This window comes from Aquarana catesbeiana, linkage group LG11 (genome assembly GCF_042186555.1).
Source record: "Aquarana catesbeiana isolate 2022-GZ linkage group LG11, ASM4218655v1, whole genome shotgun sequence".
In the NCBI taxonomy this organism is placed as follows: domain Eukaryota; kingdom Metazoa; phylum Chordata; class Amphibia; order Anura; family Ranidae; genus Aquarana; species Aquarana catesbeiana.
In genome coordinates, this window is record NC_133334.1 from 253,154,347 (window position 1) to 253,175,600 (window position 21,254).

The 21,254-nt window shown below is 46.7% G+C and overlaps 1 protein-coding gene across 1 annotated transcript in view; it reads right to left on the minus strand.

Moving 5' to 3' along the window:
* Positions 1–21,254, minus strand: part of CALB2 (calbindin 2) — a 53,585-nt gene that overhangs the window by 25,462 nt on the left and 6,869 nt on the right. Inside the window, exons 2-3 of the mRNA XM_073605641.1 lie at positions 15,198–15,274; positions 717–806 (exon numbers count right to left, since the gene is read on the minus strand). Of these exons, the coding sequence (XP_073461742.1) occupies positions 717–806; positions 15,198–15,274 (167 nt within the window). The remainder of the gene's footprint in view (positions 1–716; positions 807–15,197; positions 15,275–21,254) is intronic.

Genomic DNA, 21,254 nt, shown 5'->3' on the forward strand with positions numbered 1-21,254 from the left:
TATCTCGCCTGTACTCAGTTCTTGCACACAGCTTAAGATCTCATGTGTAGTCGGTTTCTGCACACACCTCATAGGTCACCTGTACTCAGTTCCTACACACACCTCATACTGTATCTCACCTGTTCTCAGTTCCTGCACACACCTCATATCTCATCTGTACTCAGTTCCTGCACACGCCTCATATCTCATCTGTACTCAGTTCCTACACACACCTCATACTGTATCTCACCTGTTCTCAGTTCCTGCACACACCTCATATCTCATCTGTACTCAGTTCCTGCACACGCCTCATATCTCATCTGTACTCAGTTCCTGCACACACCTCATATCTCATCTGTACTCAATTCCTGCACACACCTCATATCTCATCTGTACTCAGTTCCTGCACACACCTCATATCTCATCTGTACTCAGTTCCTGCACACACCTCATATCTCATCTGTACTCTGTTCCTGCACACACCTCAAATTTCATCTGTACTCAGTTCCTGCACACACCACATATCTCATCTGTACTCAGTTCCTGCACACACCTCATATCTCATCTGTACTCTGTTCCTGCACACACCTCATATTTCACCTGTAGTCAGTTCCTACACACAACTCATATTTCACCTGTACTCATTTCCTACACACAACTCATACTGTATCTCACCTATACTCAGTTCCTGCATGCATCTCATATCTCATCTGTACTTACTTCCTGAGCGCACTCACCTCTGCCATCTCTATGCGCCCATCTGCATTTTTGTCATACTTTTGCATAAATTCTTTCAACTTCTCTCCAATATTAATGGTGGATCCTTCCTAATAGATGGTTAACAAAAAAAAAAAAAAGATGAGTGGGTAAGTCATTATAAGAGCAGATTCTGCAGAATGGGGCTAGAATGGCCCTTAAAGGGAATGTTCACATTTGTTGAGATTTATATTCCTCACCTGGTGAAATAATACAGTGCAAATATTTTAACACACTTTAGTGAGGATTCTAACCTTCTCCTTTGCTGTAGGTATTGATGTTTACCTTGGCAACACTGTTATTAAAAAGAGAATTAAGCAGGAGGGTGCGCATTCATTATCACACCCTAATCAGTCACAGTGTTGTAATTAGAATAGCTGCTCCCAGGGCTGTCTTTAGTATTGATTGGACCCCGGGCAAACATTTTCTTGCCCTCCCCCCATGCAATATCACTCTTCACCTGCTCTGAGCCATATAATAAATAGCAGCTAGACTCAAAATCAGTTTACTGAATCAGATCAGGCAGCTATTGCGAGAGGTTACAGTGTATCATAACCGCTCACTGACTGGCTGCTAGAGGTTATAGCACACATTATGGCTCACTGATTATTTGCTAGAGGTTACAGAACATGACTTCTGCTTGATGATTGGTTGCTAGAGATTACTGTACATCAATACTGCTCACTGATTGGTTGCTAGAAGTTATTGAACATCCTTACCACTCACTAATTGGTTGCTAGAGGTTACTGCACATTATTGCTCACTGATTTGTTGCTAAAGGTTATAGCACATTATCTCCTCACTGCCTGCACACCATGAACTGGGGAGGTGAGGGGACCCATCAATAGACAGAAAACTCCTGGGATCAGTGGCAATGCTGGGGGAGGGAGGGGGGGTGTGATCAGTGGCAATGCTGGAGGGTTGTTGGGCTCAGTGGCAGTGGTGGGGGATGGGAATTAGTTAGGAGGTAGTACACTGTGGCAAATTCTAATTCATGTAGAGCAAAGATCGAAATCTTTGGCAAGTATATAGTGGAGGGTTCGAAACTGACCACAAATGTAATGGGGAATTTACAATGACCATCAATGTGAGGGGGGATTTACACTGACCACCAGTGTGAGGGGAAATTTACACTGATCACCATGTAACGGGAGGTTTTATGTCACCCACCAATATAAAGAGGGATTTCTACACTGACACCAATGTAATAGGAGCATTTACACCAACCACCAGTGTAAGGAGGAATATACAATGACCTCCATGTAAGGTGACACGTCTACACTAACCATCAATGTTAGAGGGGGATTTGCAATGGCCACCAATGTAACGGGGATTTGCACTGACCACTAATGTAATAGGAGTATTCACAGTAACCACCAATGTAAGGAGGGATTTACACTGACCACCAATGTAAGGGGGACCTTCACACTGGCCACTAGGGTGAATGAAAGAATTGTACACATTTTTTTTTTACTGATTACCAATATAAAGAGGAGTTCCTACACTGGCCACTAATGTAATGGGGATTTACACTGACCACTAATGTAATAGGAGCATTCACAGTAACCACCAATGTAAGGAGGGATTTATACTGACCACCAATGTAAGGGGAACTTCACACTGGCCACTAGGGTGAATGAAAGAATTGTACACCAAGCTCCAGTGTAATGAGAAAATAAACACTGACCACCAATGTAATTAAGACATTTAGTCTGCGTTCACATTTGTGTGTCAGGAACGCATGCAAAATCGCTTTCCTGACACCAGACGTGCTGCCCTTTAGCAGATACACAGCAGTTCCATTAATTGTTAATGATACCCTCACGCATCTGAGATGTGCATATTCACATGCACCAAAATTCACGGTGCTGTGGCACCATCTTATTTTAAAAGAGGGTTGCACCTCCAATTTGCTTACCTTTTCAGAACAGGCTGAATAACCACAGTTGTAGGCAGGACTTTCAAGCATGCCCCTTTACCTCCCCAGTGGGCAGCATTCAGAAAAGGTGATGTGAACATGATGACCTCAGGGAGGCAGGATATAGATATAAATGCCACCCCTGATTACATATCAATGCAGCTGGTCTGCTCCATTTACATATTAATGCTGCCTCCATTTACATATCAACACAGGTTATTTACATATAAACACAGGGTCTGCAGGCGAGTCATCTGTACACGGCAATTGGGCAGCATTAGTAACAGAACTTCACAACCTGAGATATCAGGACACAGCACGGGACTAGAACTTCAAGGGACAAGTGGGTTTAAACTGGGATAGTTGGCAAGTATGAGGCAGTGGCTTTGGGCCCCATAACAATGATGGGGCCCAGGGCAGCTGCCTTTTTTGCCCTGCCTTTAAGATGGCCCTGACTGCTCCTCTTACATTCATTTATGAGTGCAAGACATTTAGAGAAGAAGTGGAGCCATCGCCTGTAGTGATTTTCGGAGAGGTAGAACCACCACTCATATTGATATACGGAGAGGTAGAGCCGTCACTCTTAGTGGTGTATGGAAAGGTGGAATTGTCACACACAGGGATCAGGTCAGGTTTTACAGTGCCTTGAAAAAGTATTAATTCATATTCATTTTCCACATTTTGTCATATTACAATCAAAAACATAAATTTATTTTATTGGGATTTTTTGTGATAGACCAACACAAAGTAGCACATAATTTTGAAATGGAAGGAAAATGATCAATGGTTTTCAATATTTTAGAAATAAATATCTGAAAAGTGCATTTGTATTCAGCCCCCCTGAGTCAATACTTTGTAGAACCACCAGTACAGCTGCAAGTCTTTTGGGGATGTCTCTACCAGCTTTGCACATCTAGAGAGTGACATTTCTGCCCATTCTTCTTTGCAAAATGGCTCAAGTTCTGTCAGATTGGATGGAGAGCGTCTGTGAACAGCAATTTTCAAGTCTTGCCACTAGGGATGAGCCGAACACCCCCCGGTTCGGTTCGCACCAGAACCCGCGAACGGACCGAAAGTTCGCACGAACGTTAGAACCCCATTGACGTCTATGGGACTCGAACGTTCGAAATCAAAAGTGCTCATTTTAAAGGCTAATTTGCATGGTATTGTCCTAAAAAGGGTTTGGGGACCCGGGTCCTACCCCAGGGGACATGTATCAATGCAAAAAAAACTTTTAAAAACGGCCGTTTTTTCGGGAGCAGTGATTTTAATGATGCTTAAAGTAAAAAAAAAAAAAGTGAAATATTCCTTTAAATATCGTACCTGGGGGGTGTCTATAGTATGCCTGTAAAGTGACGCGTGTTTCCCATGTTTAGAACAGTCCCTGCACCAAATGTCATTTTTAAAGGAAAAAATCTCATTTAAAACTGCTTGCGGGTTTAATGTCATGTCGGGTCATGGCAATATGGATGAAAATCAGTGAGACAAACGGCATGGGTACCCCCCAGTCCATTACCAGTCCCTTTGGGTCTTGTATGGATATTAAGGGGAACCCCGCACCCAAATTAAAATAAGGAAAGGTGTGGGGCCACCAGGCCCTATATACTCTGAACAGCAGTATACAGGCGGTGCAAACAAGACAGGGACTGTAGGTTTGTTGTTAAGTAGAATCTGTTTGTAATTTTGAACATTTTTAACGTGTTTAGCTCCAGCCAAAAAATCTTTTCTAAGCTTTTTGGAAAACATAGGGAAGGGTTATCACCCCTGTGACATTTGTTTTGCTGTCTTTCCTCCTCTTCAGAAGATTTCACCTCACTTTTTTGTCCCAATGAAAAATGTTTTTTGAAAATTTGGGTTTTTTTGTGGAACAAGGATTGGAAAGCATCAGTGGAAAGGAGAACTTGTTTTCCCATATTAACTCTTACAGGAGAGAATTTCCCTTCCTAGGGGTAGATTTCATCTCACTTCCTGTTGTCTCCTTCCGTTTGCAAGTAGGAGTCGTTTGTAAGTTAGATGTTTGAAAGTAGGGTCCTGCCCTATATACTCAGCAGAAATTTGGGCCTTAGGTGTTGCTGTGGCCACAACACTGTAAGCCCTCACAGGGCCCTGCTGTGAAATATTAGATCAAGAATTGTAATTACATGCCCCTGTTGAACAGCAGCTGAAAAATTAGGCCTTAGGCACTGGTGCTGGTGCCACAACACTGCAACCCCTCACAGACACTCTAGTTGGAACGCAGGAACGAGCCCTGCTGCAAATTATTGCTTCAAAAATTGTAATTACACGCCCCTGTTAGACAGGGGCAGAAAAATTGGGCCTTAGGCACTGGTGCTGGTGCCACAACACTGCAACCCCTCACAGACACTCTAGTTGGAACGCAGGAACGAGCCCTGCTGCAAATGATTGCTTCAAAAATTGTAATTACACGCCCCTGTTAGACAGGGGCAGAAAAATTGGGCCTTAGGCACTGGTGCTGGTGCCACAACACTGCAACCCCTCACAGACACTCTAGTTGGAACGCAGGAACGAGCCCTACTGCAAAGTATTGCATCAAAAATTGTAATTACACGCCCCTGTTAGACAGGGGCAGAAAAATTGGGCCTTAGGCACTGGTGCTGGTGCCACAACACTGCAACCCCTCACAGACACTCTAGTTGGAACGCAGGAACGAGCCCTGCTGCAAAGTATTGCATCAAAAATTGTAATTACACGCCCCTGTTAGACAGGGGCAGAAAAATTGGGCCCTAGGCACTGGTGCTGGTGCCACAACACTGCAACCCCTCACAGACACTCTAGTTGGAATGCAGGAACGAGCCCTGCTGCAAAGTATTACATCAAAAATTGTAATTACACGCCCCTGTTAAACAGGGGCTGAAAAATTGTGCCTTAGGCACTGGTGGTGGCGCCCAGAACCAAAAATGTTCTTACAAGCTATCAGCGTGATGATTGAGGAGGAAGAGGATAATTACTCAGGGATAGTCACTCAGCATCAGCATAGGCAGTCTTTGAAGGGATCTGAGATTTCAAAAAAAATTATTCGGTTACATCAGCATCAGGTGCTTGGTAGCTGGTGGTGATCCAAGACTCATTCATTTTTATGAAGGTCAGCCGATCGACCGAGTCGGTGGACAGACGCACCCTGTGATCGGTTACCACGCCTCCAGCAGCACTGAATGTGCGTTCCGAAAGAACGCTGGATGCAGGACAGGCCAGTAGCTCAATTGCATACTGTGCAAGCTCTGGCCAGTGATCCATCCTCAAGACCCAGTAACCCAGAGGATTTTCGGTGGGAAAGGTGTCCAAGTCTGATCTTGCCCCTAGGTATTCCTGCACCATGTAAAACAGACGCTGGCGATGGTTGCTGGAACCGATCATACCTTGGGGCTGCGGACCAAAAAATTGTCTGAACGCATCGGTCAGACGGCCACCTTCTCCACCGCTCCTTCTTTGACTGACCGAAGCCTCAGCAACACGTTGTCCAGAAACAGGAGTTTGTAACCTCCCAGTCTCTGGGAACGCGTTGCACAGACCTTTCTGCAAGGCCTCCCGAAGATGTTTCATCCTCTGCTCCCTCTGCGATGGCAAGATAAGGTCCGCAACCTTACCCTTGTAACGTGGATCAAGGAGGGTTGCCAGCCAGTATTGGTCCTTCTCCTTGATACCACGAATACGAGGATCCTTACGCAGGCTTTGCAGGATCAGGGAGGCCATGCAGCGTAGGTTTGCTGAGGCATTCGGTCCGGAGTCCTCTGGGTCACTAAGAACGACATGGTCCGCAGCCACCTCCTCCCAGCCACGTACAAGTCCATGTGTTTCTTGGGACTGATCCCTTAAAGACTGCTGCTGATGCTGAGTGCCAGGCTCCACCTCCATACTGACACAATCTTCCTCCTCCTCCTCTTCCTCCTCGTCCTCTTCCTGTGTGATCGGCGGGCACGCAGGAACACTGTCTGGATAAAGGGGGCCTTGAGAGCTAAGGAAGTCCTCCTCTTCCTGCCTCTGTTCTGCCTCAAGTGCCCTGTCCATTATTCCACGCAGCGTGTGCTCCAACAGGTGGACAAGGGGGACAGTGTCACTGATGCATGCACTGTCACTGCTCACCATCCTCGTGGCCTCCTCGAATGGTGACAGGACAGTGCATGCATCCCTGATCATGGCCCACTGGCGTGGGGAAAAAAAACCAAGCTCCCCTGACCCTGTCCTGGTGCCATAGTCGCACAGGTACTCATTGATGGCCCTCTGCTGCGTGTGCAGCCGCTGCAGCATGGCCAACGTTGAGTTCCACCTGGTGGGCATGTCACAGATTAGGCGGTTCTTGGGCAGGTTAAACTCCTTTTGGAGGTCCGTCAGCCGAGCACTGGCATTATATGACCGGCGGAAATGCACACAGACTTTCCTGGCCTGCCTCAGGACATCCTGTAAGCCCGGGTACCTGCCCAAGAACCGCTGCACCACCAAGTTAAGGACGTGAGCCAAACAGGGCACATGGGTCATTTGTCCCTGTCGGAGGGCAGAGAGGAGGTTGGTGCCATTGTCGCAAACCACCATTCCTGCCTTAAGTTGGCGTGGCGTCAACCACCTCTGAACCTGCCCCTGCAGAGCTGACAGAACCTCTGCCCCAGTGTGGCTCCTGTCCCCCAAGCACACCAGCTCAAGCACCGCATGGCATCTTTTGGCCTGCGTACTTGCGTAGCCCCTTGAACGCCTACGGAGCACCGCTGGTTCCGAGGAAGAGGCCATGGAGGAAGAAGAAGAGGAGGGGGTGGAGGAGAGAGGTGTGTCACAATCAGCATTTTGGAGGCGTGGTGGCGGAACAACCTCCAACACTACTGCACCTTGTCCTGCATCCTTCCCAGCTGCCAGCAGAGTCACCCAATGCGCCGTGAAACTTAGGTAACGTCCCTGTCCATGCCTGCTGGACCATGAGTCAGCGGTAATATGCACCTTACCGCTGACCGCCCTGTCCAGCGAGGCATGGACATTGCCTTCCACATGCCGGTAGAGAGCCGGAATCGCCTTCCGTGAGAAAAAGTGGCGTTTGGGTACCTGCCACTGAGGAACCGCACATTCCACAAACTCACGGAAGGGGGCAGAGTCTACCAACTGAAAAGGCAGCAGTTGAAGTGCTAGCAATTTTGCCAAGCTAGCATTCAACCGCTGGGCATGTGGATGGCTGGGAGCAAACTTCTTTCGGCGGTGCAGCAGCTGGGGCAGGGAAATTTGCCTGGTACAATCTGACGTCGGTGTACCAAAAGCAGATTGCCCACAAGTACTTGGCTGTGACACACCTAATTCTACACCTTCATTCCTCTCACTGTAGGTCTCAGAGAGGACTGAAGGTCTAGTGGGGTTGGAAATCTCAGCTGATGAGGAGCAAGGAGAGATCCTCTTTGTTCTTTGGTGTGGGTCTTTTAGATACGCTTGCCAACGAACTGCATGGCAGGTCAACATATGTCTGGTCAAGCATGTGGTACCCAAGCGGGAGATATTTTGGCCACGCGAGATACGCTTGAGACATATGTTGCAAATAGCAGCGGTGCGATCTGATGCACTCGTCTCAAAAAAGGCCCACACCAAAGAACTTTTTGAATAACGCGCAGAGACTGCAGCGCCCTGCACATGTGGAGCTTTGGGGTGTGATGCAGTCAATGTGCTGCCCTTAGGCTGGCCCCTGGAGGGCATCCTGCCTCGTTGGTGATGTGCTGCCGCCTCCTCCTCCTCCTCCTCCTCCTCCTCCTCCTCCTCCTCCTCCTCCTCTCTCCTATCAGGCACCCACGTTGAGTCAGTGACCTCATCATCCCCTCCCTCCTCATCACTGGAGCAAACCTGGCAGTATGCTGCAGCAGGGGGAGCATGACTGCCAGATTGCTGTCCTTCTTGGGCACCCCCTCTGTCCGCGCTCATGTTACTGCCTTCATCGAGCTCAGTATCGTCATCAGAGCCTTCCAAACGCTGGGCATCCTCCTGGAGCATGTACCCAACACTGTGGTCAAACAGTTCGAGGGAATCCTCATGAGGACATGGTGGAGCTAGGGAAGGAGTCACTGATGACATTGAGCTGAGGGAAGAGGCCGCTGCTTTGCCAGACAAAGCACCCTGGGCATGGGTGAGAGAGGATGAGGAGGATGAGGACGGCTTGGTCATCCACTCGACCAAGTCTTCCGCATGTTGCGGCTCAACATGGCCAGCTGCCGAAAAAAAGGCCAAGCGTGTCCCATGGCCACGTGCTGATGAGGATGCACCGTCTCCACGACCAGCACTAGACACAGAGCCTGCTTGCCCTCTCTTATTGGCTTGTGACTGTCTGCCTCTCCTTCTTGGCCTTCCAGACATACTAATGGCCTGTAGCTGCACTAAGCTGGGATAGAACACCTGTAATTTTCTTCAAGTAGCTTTATATACTGTAACCAGACAAGCCTGCCTGTCAGTAGGAAGATAACAGGAACGGATCTAGCTGAACACTGTGAGCAGGACGCACTGTACTAAATGTAAATAGTCTAGCTGCCTGACCGTGGTACTAATAGGATCAAATAGAACACCTGTAATTTTCTTCAGGTAGCTTTATATACTGTAACCAGACAAGCCTGCCTGTCAGTAGGAAGATAACAGGAACGGATCTAGCTGTACACTGTGAGCAGGACGCACTGTACTAAATGTAAATAGTCTAGCTGCCTGACCGTGGTACTAATAGGATCAAATAGAACACCTGTAATTTTCTTCAGGTAGCTTTATATACTGTAACCAGACAAGCCTGCCTGTCAGTAGGAAGATAACAGGAACGGATCTAGCTGTACACTGTGAGCAGGACGCACTGTACTAAATGTAAATAGTCTAGCTGCCTGACCGTGGTACTAATAGGATCAAATAGAACACCTGTAATTTTCTTCAGGTAGCTTTATATACTGTAACCAGACAAGCCTGCCTGTCAGTAGGAAGATAACAGGAACGGATCTAGCTGAACACTGTGAGCAGGACACACTGTACTAAATGTAAATAGTCTAGCTGCCTGACCGTGGTACTAATAGGATCAAATAGAACACCTGTAATTTTCTTCAGGTAGCTTTATATACTGTAACCAGACAAGCCTGCCGGTCAGTAGGAATTTAACAGGAACGGATCTAGCTGAACACTGTGAGCAGGACGCACTGCACTAAATGTAAATAGCAGGAACGGATCTAGCTGAACACTGTGAGCAGGACGCACTGCACTAAATGTAAATAGTCTAGAAGATAACAGGAACGGATCTAGCTGAACACTGTGAGCAGGACGCACTGCATTAAATGTAAATAGTCTAGATAGAAGATAACAGGAACGGATCTAGCTAAACTGAATACAGTGTATATATATATATGCAACACCTGGGATGCATATATATACACAATACACTGTAAGTGCAGCTAACTGACTGACTGTTCTGCCTAATCTATCTAACTCAAATCAAATGACACTGTCTCTCTCTCTCTCTATCTCTCAGCACACCGGAACACACACTACACAGGGCCGCCGTGCAGGCGGCCTTATATAGTGTGGGGTGTGTACTAAATGCCCTGAGCCGTAATTGGCCAAAGCCACCCTGGCTTTGGCCAATTACAGCTCTCTCTACTGACAGCGCTGTGATTGGCCAAGCATGCGGGTCATAGTGCATGCTTGGCCAATCATCAGCCAGCAATGCACTGCGATGCCGCAGTGAATTATGGGCCGTGACGCGCCACACGAATTTAGCGCGAACGGCCCATAACGTTCGCAATTCGGCGAACGATCGAACAGCCGATGTTCGAGTCGAACATGGGTTCGACTCGAACACGAAGCTCATCCCTACTTGCCACAGATTCTCAATTGGATTTAGGTCTGGACTGTGACTGGGCCATTCTAACACATGAATATGCTTTGATCTAAACCATTCCATTGTAGCTTTGGCTGTATGTTTAGGGTTGTTGTCCTGCTGGAAGGTGAACCTCCGCCCCAGTCTCAAGTCATTTGCAGACTCTAACAGGTTTTCTTCTAAGATTGCCCTGTATTTGGCTCCATCCATCTTTCCATCAACTCTGTCCAGCTTCCCTGTCCCTGCTGAAGAAAAGCATCCCCACAACATGATGCTGCCACCACCATGTTTCACGGTAGGGATGGTGTGTTCAGGGTGATGTGCAGTGTTAGTTTTCCACCACACATAGCTTTTTGCTTTTAGGCCAAACAGTTAAATTTTGGTCTCATCTGATCAGATCACCTACTTCCACATGTTAGCTCTGTCCGGGCACATGGCTTCTCGCAAGTTGCAAACGGTACTTCTTATGGCTTTATTTCCACAATGACTTTCTTCTTGCCACTCTTCCATAAAGGCCAGATTTGTGGAGAGCACGACTAATAGTTTCCCTGTGGACAGATTCTCCCACCTGAGCTGTGGATCTCTGCAGCTCCTCCAGAGTTACCATGGGCCTCTTGTCTGCTTCTCTGATGAATGCTCTCCTTGCCTGGCCTGTCAGTTTAGATGGACGGCCATGTCTTGGTAGGTTTGCATTTGTGCCATACTCTTTCCATTTTTGGATGATGGATTGAACAGTGCTCCGTGAGATGTTCAAAGCTTGGTATATTTTTTTGTAACCTAACCCTGCTTTAAACTTCTCCACAACTTTATCCCTGACCTGTCTGGTGTGTTCCTTGGCCTTCATGATGCTGTTTGTTCACTAAAGTACTCTAACAAACCTCTGAAGGCTTCACAGAACAGCTGTATTTATACTGAGATTAAATTACACACAGGTGGGCTCTATTTACTAATTAGGTGACATCTGAAGGCAATTCCATAAAACGTTGTTAGTTAAAGCGGAGTTCCACGAACATATATGATTTTATTTTTTCAAAAACAATCTCTTACTATTGCAGAATTTATATTAAACATTGGTTACTCTTGTCATTAGCGCTGCATTTATTATTATTTTATTTTAAAAAAATTACCTTCGATTCAGCCTTCTCAGGCATTCCCATCTTACTTGTGGGCAAGCGAAGCCCACAAGCATAATCTTCCAGGATGCGGTGCTGCTGTATTCCCAGCATGCACTGCCCGTTTTCGTGCATGCGCAGTAAAAGCATGCAGCGGCGCAGGAAACCTCACAGGTTGCCAGATACCGTGATTCTAGCCCTTGGCGCTGCCCACTGACTCCTGGGAAATGATGGCACACATTTCCAAGGAGCACCAGTGAGCACAGGCGACGAGGAAAATGACGTCAGGCACTGCGGAGAGGAAGGGGGCAGATTACAGGAGACCACATAGCAACAGCCATGAAATAGTAAGTAAAAAAAACATTTTTTTTTCAAATGTAACTGGTTATGTTAATTGCTGCAAAATAATGTAAAGTTGATTTTATGGGTGGAACTCCGCTTTAAGGGTATCAGAGTAAAGGGGGCTGAACACAAATGTACGCCACACTTTAGATATTTAGTCGTAAAAAGTTTTGAAAACCATTTATCATTTTCCTTCCCCTTCACAATTATGTGCCATTTTGTGTTGATCTATCACATCTAATCCCAATAGAATAAGTTTTTGGTTGTAACATTCCTAGATTGTAAACTCTAACGAGCAGGGCCCTCTGATTCCTCCTGTATTGAATTGTATTGTAATTGTAATCTGCCCTAAAGTTGTAAAGTGCTGAGCAAACTGTCGGCGCTATATAAATCCTGTATAATAATAATAATAATAACATGACAAAATGTGGAAAATTTCAAGTGGTATGAATACTTTTTCAAGGCATTGTATCTTCCACATGAAAAACATCTGCTGCTGGTTACAGTTCCCCATACACTCTGCCTGAACTCCCATAATATACATGTTTTCACCAGAGTGACCAGCAGAGGGCAGCATCCAACCATCTATAACCTGCTGCCATTTGAGGGACTTTTCTTCTTTTGCATCCCTAATAAAGTATAGTTAGTGACTAGTACTGAAGCCAGAGGTTCAGCATGACATTGCGCTATTTTATGGAGAAAGGTCAGCAATGGCAGCTTCTATATGTCATACAGCGCAGGTTATCATTAAAGGGGACCTGTTATTTAATTTAAAGATATTCATTGTAAATTCCAACATTCTTTTTTGCTGCAGATATTTTGTTTTCTCAAAAAATAAAGTCAGTCTGTTTATCCTCTAAAACAGGGGTCTCAGACTGGCGGCCCTCCAGCTGTTGCGAAACTACAAGCCCCATGAGGCTTTGCAAGGCTGAGAGTTACAAGATGACTCCGTCAGGCAGAGGCATGATGGGACTTGTAGTTCCACAACAGATGGAGGGCGTCAGTTTGAGACCCCTGCTCTAAGGCTGCTTTCACACTGGGGCGGTAGGGGGCGTCGGCGGTAAAACAGCGCTATTTTTAGCGCTGTTTTACCGCGGTATTTGGCCGCTAGCGGTGCGGTTTTAACCCCCCGCTGGCGGCCAAAGAAGGATTAAAACCACTCGTATAGCGCGGCTATAGCCGCGGTATAGCCGCGCTGTCCCATTGATTTCAATGGGCAGGAGCGGTTTAGGAGCAGTGAATACACCGCTCCTTCACCGCTCCAAAGATGCGGCTTGCAGGAGATTTTTTCTTCTGCCAGCGCACCGCTTCAGTGTGAAAGCCCCTCGGGCTTTCACACTGAACAAACAGCGGAGGCTGTTTTGGGGCGGTTTGCAGGCGGTATTTTTAGCGCAATAACGCCTGCAAACCGCCCCAGTGTGAAAGGGGTCTTAAATATATTAAATTCTTCTTACCCCTTCTCTCCTCTCCTACTTTTTTCCCCCACCACCTTCTTCCTCTCCTACATGCTCTTTCTTATCTCCTTTCCTCATACCTTCTCCATTGTTCTAACCTCTTCTACAATCCTCCCATCTCCTCAGCTCTCCCTCCTCTCTCCTATCGTCTTCCCTTCTACCTTTCATCTAACTTTTTTCTCCACTCCCTCTTTCTTTTTTCTCTCTCTCTCTTTTTAATCATCTCCTCTCCCTCTTCTTCCTGTCTTCTCCCCCTCCTACTTCACTCCTCTTCTCTCCCTTCTCTTCAAATTGCTTGTCTCGCCTTTCTCACTCTTTTCTCCTCTTCCTCTGCATATTTCTCTACTTTCGTTATTCTTCTCTGCTTTCTCCAAGTTTCTACTCTCTGTTCTTCCCCTCCTCGTTCTTTTCCTTCATGCCCTCCATTCCTCTCTCTTCTTCTCCCTTTCCTTTCCCCCCTCTCCAATTCCGTCCTACTTCATCTCTCCTCCTCTTCAAGTCGGCCATTCTCCCCTCCCTTCACATCTTCTCCTTTCCCTCCTTGTACTCAACCCCCCCCCCCCCTTTTTTTTTGTTCCTCTCCTGCCCCTTATTCTTCTCTCCATTCTCCCTAATCCTCCCCTCTCACTTTTAATTTTCTCCTCTCCCTTTCCATTTTCAAATCTTTCCTCTCTACTTTTCTTCCATGCCTTTTCTCGGTCTGTCCTCTCCCCCCCTCAAGGAAGACACTTCTCTACATTTCCAACTTCCTTTCCCTTTCTTCTGCTCTCTTTTTGACCTCCTCTCCCTCTACTTTCTTTCTTTCTCCTTTCCTCTTCTCCCCACATCCTCTCACCAGGGCTGCCTAAATGCATGGGCACCCTTAGGCACTACCCATGATAATCTTGCATAACATTGTACTTGCCAACTGTCCCGGATTTTCCGGGACAGTCACACTTTTTACGAAGCTGTCCCGGGATGGCCGTGTCCCAGGCAGCATCATTGAACCTGTTTTGTGCCTTCCTGATCCCAGTATGGTGTCCTTCTGTGCCCCCCCCCCCCCGTACTGTGAACAATGCACCCACAGCCACCCCCCCTTCCCGGTCGGGTTACCCCCACCCCCGTGGGTCGGTCGGATCCGCACACAACCATCGGTGAGTCGATGAGCCCTGCACTTAACCTCAGGCAGCGAGTATTAATTGGCTATTATCACACAACTGAGTGGGCTAGGAGAGCAGTGCTCTGCATCCTGAGCTCACCCTTTTTTGAAGCCTATTAGAGCCGTGTGGCTCTAATCACGTGCTTAAAAAAAATAAAAAAATAAAAACACCCCCCATTGGAAACCATGCATGCAGCGCCCCAAACGTAGATTAGGGGGCCAGGCGCATGGATATGGGGTGGCGCCCCTGCACCCCTAATGGACAGGCTGCCCCCTGGTATCCATAGACATACAGAGTGCGGCTCAGCCCCGCCCCTGCCCCCTCCTCACTATCTGTTATTGACAGTAGAGGGAGCCAATGGCTGCTGTTGCTGAGTCCAAGCAAATGAGGAGAAAGAGAGTCGTTGCTCTCATTCACATTGCTGGATCGAGATCGGGCTCAGGTAAGTATAAGTGGGGCTGAGCTGCAGAGAGAAGGTATTTTACCCTAATGCATAGAATGCATTAAGGTAAAAAAAAACCTTCAGCCTTTAAAACCACTTTAAATATTCAGAATGGCGCCCCCAATCTGCACACAGAGCAGTAATACATAAAAAAAAGTGAAGTACATTGATGAATAGTAATAATGCGACTGGTCCTCTTTAAGCAGCACTGTGCCATTCAGGACAGCTCTTACCATTCCGGCTCCTCGCCGTGCTGCCTCCAATTCCTGGAAAAAATTCTCCAGCTCTTTCCCTTCGATGAAGCCATTTCCTGGGGAGAGAAAAAAAGAAAACATTGCAATGGTCAATTGACATCACCTCAATACATCATTATGTGATGTACCTTCCATTATTGTATCACATCAGATGTTCTGAGACAAGTATGCATCCAGGGAAGTCTGAATTCCCATCCTGCACTATCCAGTTCCAGGATAGTGAATTACACAATAGTGAAGCATGACAGCCCATGATGGATGATAACCCGTGTTCCTGTGTACAGGGGGTGGGCATATTTACTCCTTGCTTTATAGTGCTGTGCAGTGAGTGTGCTTTGCTGTTCCTCTCTCAGTACACAATTACCAGTCTGCTCAACCCAACAGAACACATTACAGTCTCTAGGTGTTGCTGGTTTTATCTCAGCTGTCATTCAAACAATAATTGCGTATATGTGATGTTCTTTAGCAAAGTCCTGGAACCTCACAACACTTCCAAAGGATAAAATCAATGTTGTTGTTCAGCATGTGAACAAACACAGACATTCCCACCAGAATCCTCCCCCTAACATGTTTCTCCCCCTGCAGGGGCTTAAATAGAGAGCCTGACACTCACGTAGGCAATTGTCAAAGTTGCTACAAATTACCATAACATATGCAGTCAAGAAAATATGGAGCAGCAAAAATTGTGAAAAAACTACTTTCTGGTAACATTTATGTAGCACCCTCTAGTGTAGAGTGCTAGGTGTATATAGTTTGTTAGTGTAGGTAAACTGGCCTGGCTGAGAGCTAAGCTGGGCTGAATCTGGGTCAGGGTGAGTGACTCAGGGAGGCTGGCTGACTCATCAGGCAGCACCTCTGGTACCTTCTCCTACTTGCTGGAACCTTGGAGAAGGTTCCAGAAGAATGGGAGGAGATGCCTGGAGTTTTGAGGAGGGCCCCAGCCCATCCTTAGCAAATGGACTGGCAGGGGGTAGGCCAAGGGTTGCCACCTTTTCTTCAAGCCAAACCCAAACACTGTAGCAGCTTATGACATCTTTGGGTGGCCCACAGGCATGGACTGGCCATCGGGACTACCGGGAGTTTCCCGGTGGGCCGAATGGCTCAGTGGGCCGGTCATGTGCAGTCCTAGAGCCGCTCCTCACTGACAGTGAGTGATGCGATTTCACTCCTGTCAGGAGGAGCTGCTTCCGTCACTTGCTGGAGAGAGCATTAGGCATTATGCTACCACTAGCCTGCAGGGGGAGATAGACAGCCGGCAGACTTTCCTTCCTCTCTCCCCTATCACTGGCTATCACATGACTGGAGAGAGGAACGAGAAGCTGCCTTCAAAACTGAGTACATGTGGGAGGGGGAGGAGAGGGAGGACTCTCTGATGTGAAGGGGCTTCTGATGGGTCCTCTCTGATGTGAAGGGGCTACTGATGGGGACTCTGATGTGAAGGGGGCTGCTAAAGGGGACTCTGATGTGAAGGGGACTGCTGATTGGGACTCTCTGATGTAAGGGGGTGCTGTTGGGGACATTCAAAATTAAAGTCGGCCGGTCATTATGAAGTCCAGGGCCAAATTTTTGTCCTAGTCCAGCCCTGGTGGCCCAAGGAGAGTAGTAATGCCATGTGCATAGCGTGTTGCAGCGAACAGTGGGTGGGGCCAAATTTCTCTTGCTGACATCGCCCTGCCCCTCCCAGTGATGCCAAACCTGTCCCCAGACAGCCGCCCGCAACTCCCAGGCGGCAACAGATTTGTGTGTGACTGTCTTGGTTACTTGGGGAGTCACAGCCCAATCTGAATAATGTGTACGGGTTTCAGTCTGCCTGAAACCCAGACACAGGATTCAAAACCCAGACTGTCCGGGTGAATCCCGAAACAGGTGGCAACCCTAGATAGGCCCCTCTTAAATACTCAGAGTCAGGTGGAAGCTGGAGATGGAGTGCTGAGTAGGCTGTCAATGGCCCTAGAGGGCAACCCCCTAGTCTGGGGCGGTAACCTTGAGCCTTGGGCTTAGGTACTGAGGGGATCCTCCTACAACACACGGAGGAGTCCTGTCCAGAGGCACAGAAGCAAGAGTAAGGACAGCAGGAGCCAGCGAGCACGTCCAGGAGATCTCCAGGGAAAAGTCAGCTACATGGGCTGGTGAGTGTGCAGTCTGGGAGGACTGTGGGATATAGCCAGGAGGGCTAGTGAAAGGGGCTGCTGCAGCCAGGTGGGCTGGCAGAGCCTGAAGAGGTGGTGCTGGGACCAGTGACCATGGGAGGAAGTGCAGTGAAAGTGTCTGTGGTGTCACCCTATTGTATAGGGGCCCGCAGTCCCTGCCTGTAAAGGGCCATTGCTACTACCTTTTACAAGGGTGGCACCAAAGTGGGATCTGCAAGCAAGTTTGTGCAGGAGGCAGAAGAGGAGTGTACAAAGACTGTAAATAGTTGAAGTGTCCCCGAAGAGAATTTGTTCCAGTCAAGTGGAATAATAAATCATAATACCGCTATTCCCATACAAGTTTATGAGCCCCTAATAAAACACAAAAACAAAGTTGCTGGACTCAAGTGTGCCTGTGGAAATTCGGTACAGCTGGCTCTGCAGGGTGGTGGAATCCCTATTCACCAGGGGCTCCTACGTGGGGTGCTCTACATTAAGAATACCCCCAAATATGACCTTGCTGGAAGAAGATCTGTGTCACTTTAGCTCTGAATATCAGCTGAGCTGTCACAGTGTATCCGCAATTCTCCTGCACCTGGCACTGCGATCGCAGCTCATGAGATGTGACATCTCTCCAGCACAACTGTGACAACCGTCCTCCTCCCGTCTTATAATCTCCTCCGAGACCAACAATTACTGGATCTTCTCTCCCCGGGGAACATTCGCAGATTAACCCCTTCTGTTCCACTTTCCTACCAGTGTCAGCTGGTCACGCTCTGTCCTGTCCGCTACATATTCGATTATCTCCATTAATTCTCGCGTGACTTTAACATTTCTATTCCATGTTTACTGTAATAAATATGGAGATTTGTAGAGGAGATGGAAATAAGTGTCTGCCATCGCTTTGTCTTTCTCCTAACAGCTGCTGAGATAAAATATCAGACACATGAGGAGTGCATGGTTTTCAGTGGGTTGGCTGACTCAGAGACCTTCATCATGTGCCAGTTTTTACTTTGACAAAATGTCCTCATTTTGGTGATATGTATTGCATACATATTCATACCTCCCAACATTTTGAGATAGGAATGAGGGACACCTACTAGCAAATGTATGTAGGCATAGGATACGCCCCCTGCCACGCCCCCTTAAAGGAGAATTAACTAAAAAAAAAAAAAAAAATGATTAGTTAAATTCACAAGGGCTTTTTTTTACCACTACTATTCCTTTCTATTGGTTTTTAAAATGTACAAATGCAGAAATGTAGAATTTGGATGAAATGTTTAGCACTGGGAAACACTTTTTGAAAGATAAAAAGTGCATTTTTTTACAACTTTATAGATCAGACTAAAATGAAGGACAAATGAGGAGGAAAGAGGGACAGAGGGACTTTGTTCCAAATCAGGGACAGTCCCTCAAAATCAGGGACAGTTGGGAGCTATGCACATTCTGTGAACAGAATACCTCCGGGTAGCCAAATTGCATTGCATTTTATAGAAAATTACAGCAGCTGCAGATTGAAAAGGAAAGGTAATTTTTAATAACTTTCAAATACAATATGACTTGTGTTGCAATTGTATACACTATATTATTTTTTCTTTATTTGCTGTTTTTTTCCCTCACGAAAGTGGAGTTACCCTTTAAGTACATAATGTAGAGAGTGTAGGCCTCAGCGGTATGAAAAGCACAGAGTGAAGGACCTAGGAGTGCATAATAGGACCAGGAGAGTGTAACACGCCGAGTGCAGAAGTCATCAGTGAGTAACGCATAGGGTGCAGGGGTCAGAAATACATAACACAGAGAGTGAGAGTGAAGGGATCAGGAGTGTATTTCACACAGGGTACAGGGGTCAGGAGTGCGTAATGCACAGGCCAGTGTACAGAATACAACCAAAAATGACCCTCTCCCCCCAGTACAAATCCTTCTCAAGCCCATATCGCCCACAGTACAAATTTCCCCCTACAGCCCTAAACCCCACCCATCATATATCCCCCAAAGTATAGACTACCCCCTCAAAGTACAGATCACCCTTAAACTCACCAGCTACAGCAGAAGTTGGAAGTTCTTCTCTCGGCCGTGCCACATTACTGCCGCTGAAGAACAGCCTCCCTCAGCTCTTAACTGCTGCTGTCTGGCATACAGAAGTGTAAATACCATTGGCACTGCATCTCCATGTAACAGAAAATAAAATGGTGGGCAGTCAAGGCTTTGGAACATTGGGGCTGGGGCACCCTGCAAGAGATGTGAGGCACGTGCCCTAGCTGCCCGGCACTAGCAACTTCCCTGGTATCTCCACTGGGAAGACTCAACTTCTCTACAGTAAAAGCTTGGATTGCGAGCATAATTCGTTCCGAAAACATGCTTGCAATCCAAAGCACTTGTATATCAAAGCGAATTTCCCCATAAGAAATAATGGAAACTCAAATGATTGGTTCCACAACCATTTATTCATAAGTCCTTCAGTTTATAGTCTATATAAAAAGATTATAGCAATGTGATAGGTTGTGTAACCATAAAATGTCCTTCCACAAATGGAAGCCTCCACAAGGGGATTAGAAGCAAAATCCAGCAGGAACTACAGAGTATAAAAGAGAAGAGAGGCGCCTCTAAGTGTAACAATATGTTGCTAAATGTTGTACCTTCATTAAATGTCACTGTATTTCTACACTTAGAGGCCCCTCTCTTCTCTTTTATACTCAGTTGTTACGTGACGCTACTTGTATATCAAGACATCGCTTGTATATCAAGTCAAAATGTATTAAAAAATGATGCTTGTCTTGCAAAATGCTCTCAAACGAAGTTACTCTTAAACCAAGGTTTTACTGTATTTGTCTTTGTGTCACTATGAGAGAAAGTGATGGGAAATCCAAAATGTTATAGTTATAGAGAGGAAATCTTCCTATGGGGGCACTAGTGTTTGTGACAACAAAGAGGGGGATTCTCTCACTTTTGGAGAGATCTCCTCTCACTTCCTGTCATGTTACCAGGAAAGGAAGTGAAGGGATATATCTCCCCAACACAGACAGCAGAAAAAAAAAAACCTGACAGGGCTTTCTAACTGCTCAGCTAACCATCTATATGGTGGAATATTGAAGTATATGGCAGCCTCTGCGGACTGACAGGATAGGTGACCCATCACCTCATAGGGGGAGTCCCATCCCAGATCCATCCCCTGCTTAAATTAACCAAGTAACCAGAAGCATGCCGTATTAACTGAGCAATGCAGTATGATACCATAATATCAAATGGTGAACTAAAGGTGGTAAAATGGGTGGTGTATTATTATACTATACATGATTTTTATAGCGCCAACAGTTTGAGCAGCGCTTAACAAAATGAAGGCAGACATTACAGTTACATAACAATTTGGTACAAGAGGAATCAGAGGGCCCTGCTCATTAGAGCTTACAATCTAAAAAAGGGAGAGTCAATTGATACAAAAGGTAATAGCTGTGGGGGATGAGCTGATGGAGGAAGTAAAACTGTGTATTGTTAGAAGCAGGGTAGGCTTCTTTAAAGGGTATAAGTGATACATGGGGTGGAGAAGAAAGTGGTAGGTTAAACAAGTTGTACAATAGGGTGAGTGTAGATACAGCGGTGGGCGAAGTAAAGATGATACATGGGGTGGAGAAGAGATGGTAGGTGAGCACAGATGGTACATTGGGTGGAGTGGGGATGCAGTGTGGGTGGCCTAAAGGTGGTACAAGGATGGAGCAGTGATAGTACACAGGTTGGAGTGGAGGTGGTACACAGTGATGGAGCAGAAATGGTTTACAAGACAGTGTATACAGGGTGGAGTACAGTTTTATACTGAGGGAACGGCACAGTTGCATCGCAGTGTGGAGTAGAGGTGTATGTAGGATTGGTATGTAGGGTGGAGTAGGGTTGGTATGTAGGGTGGAAAAGAAGC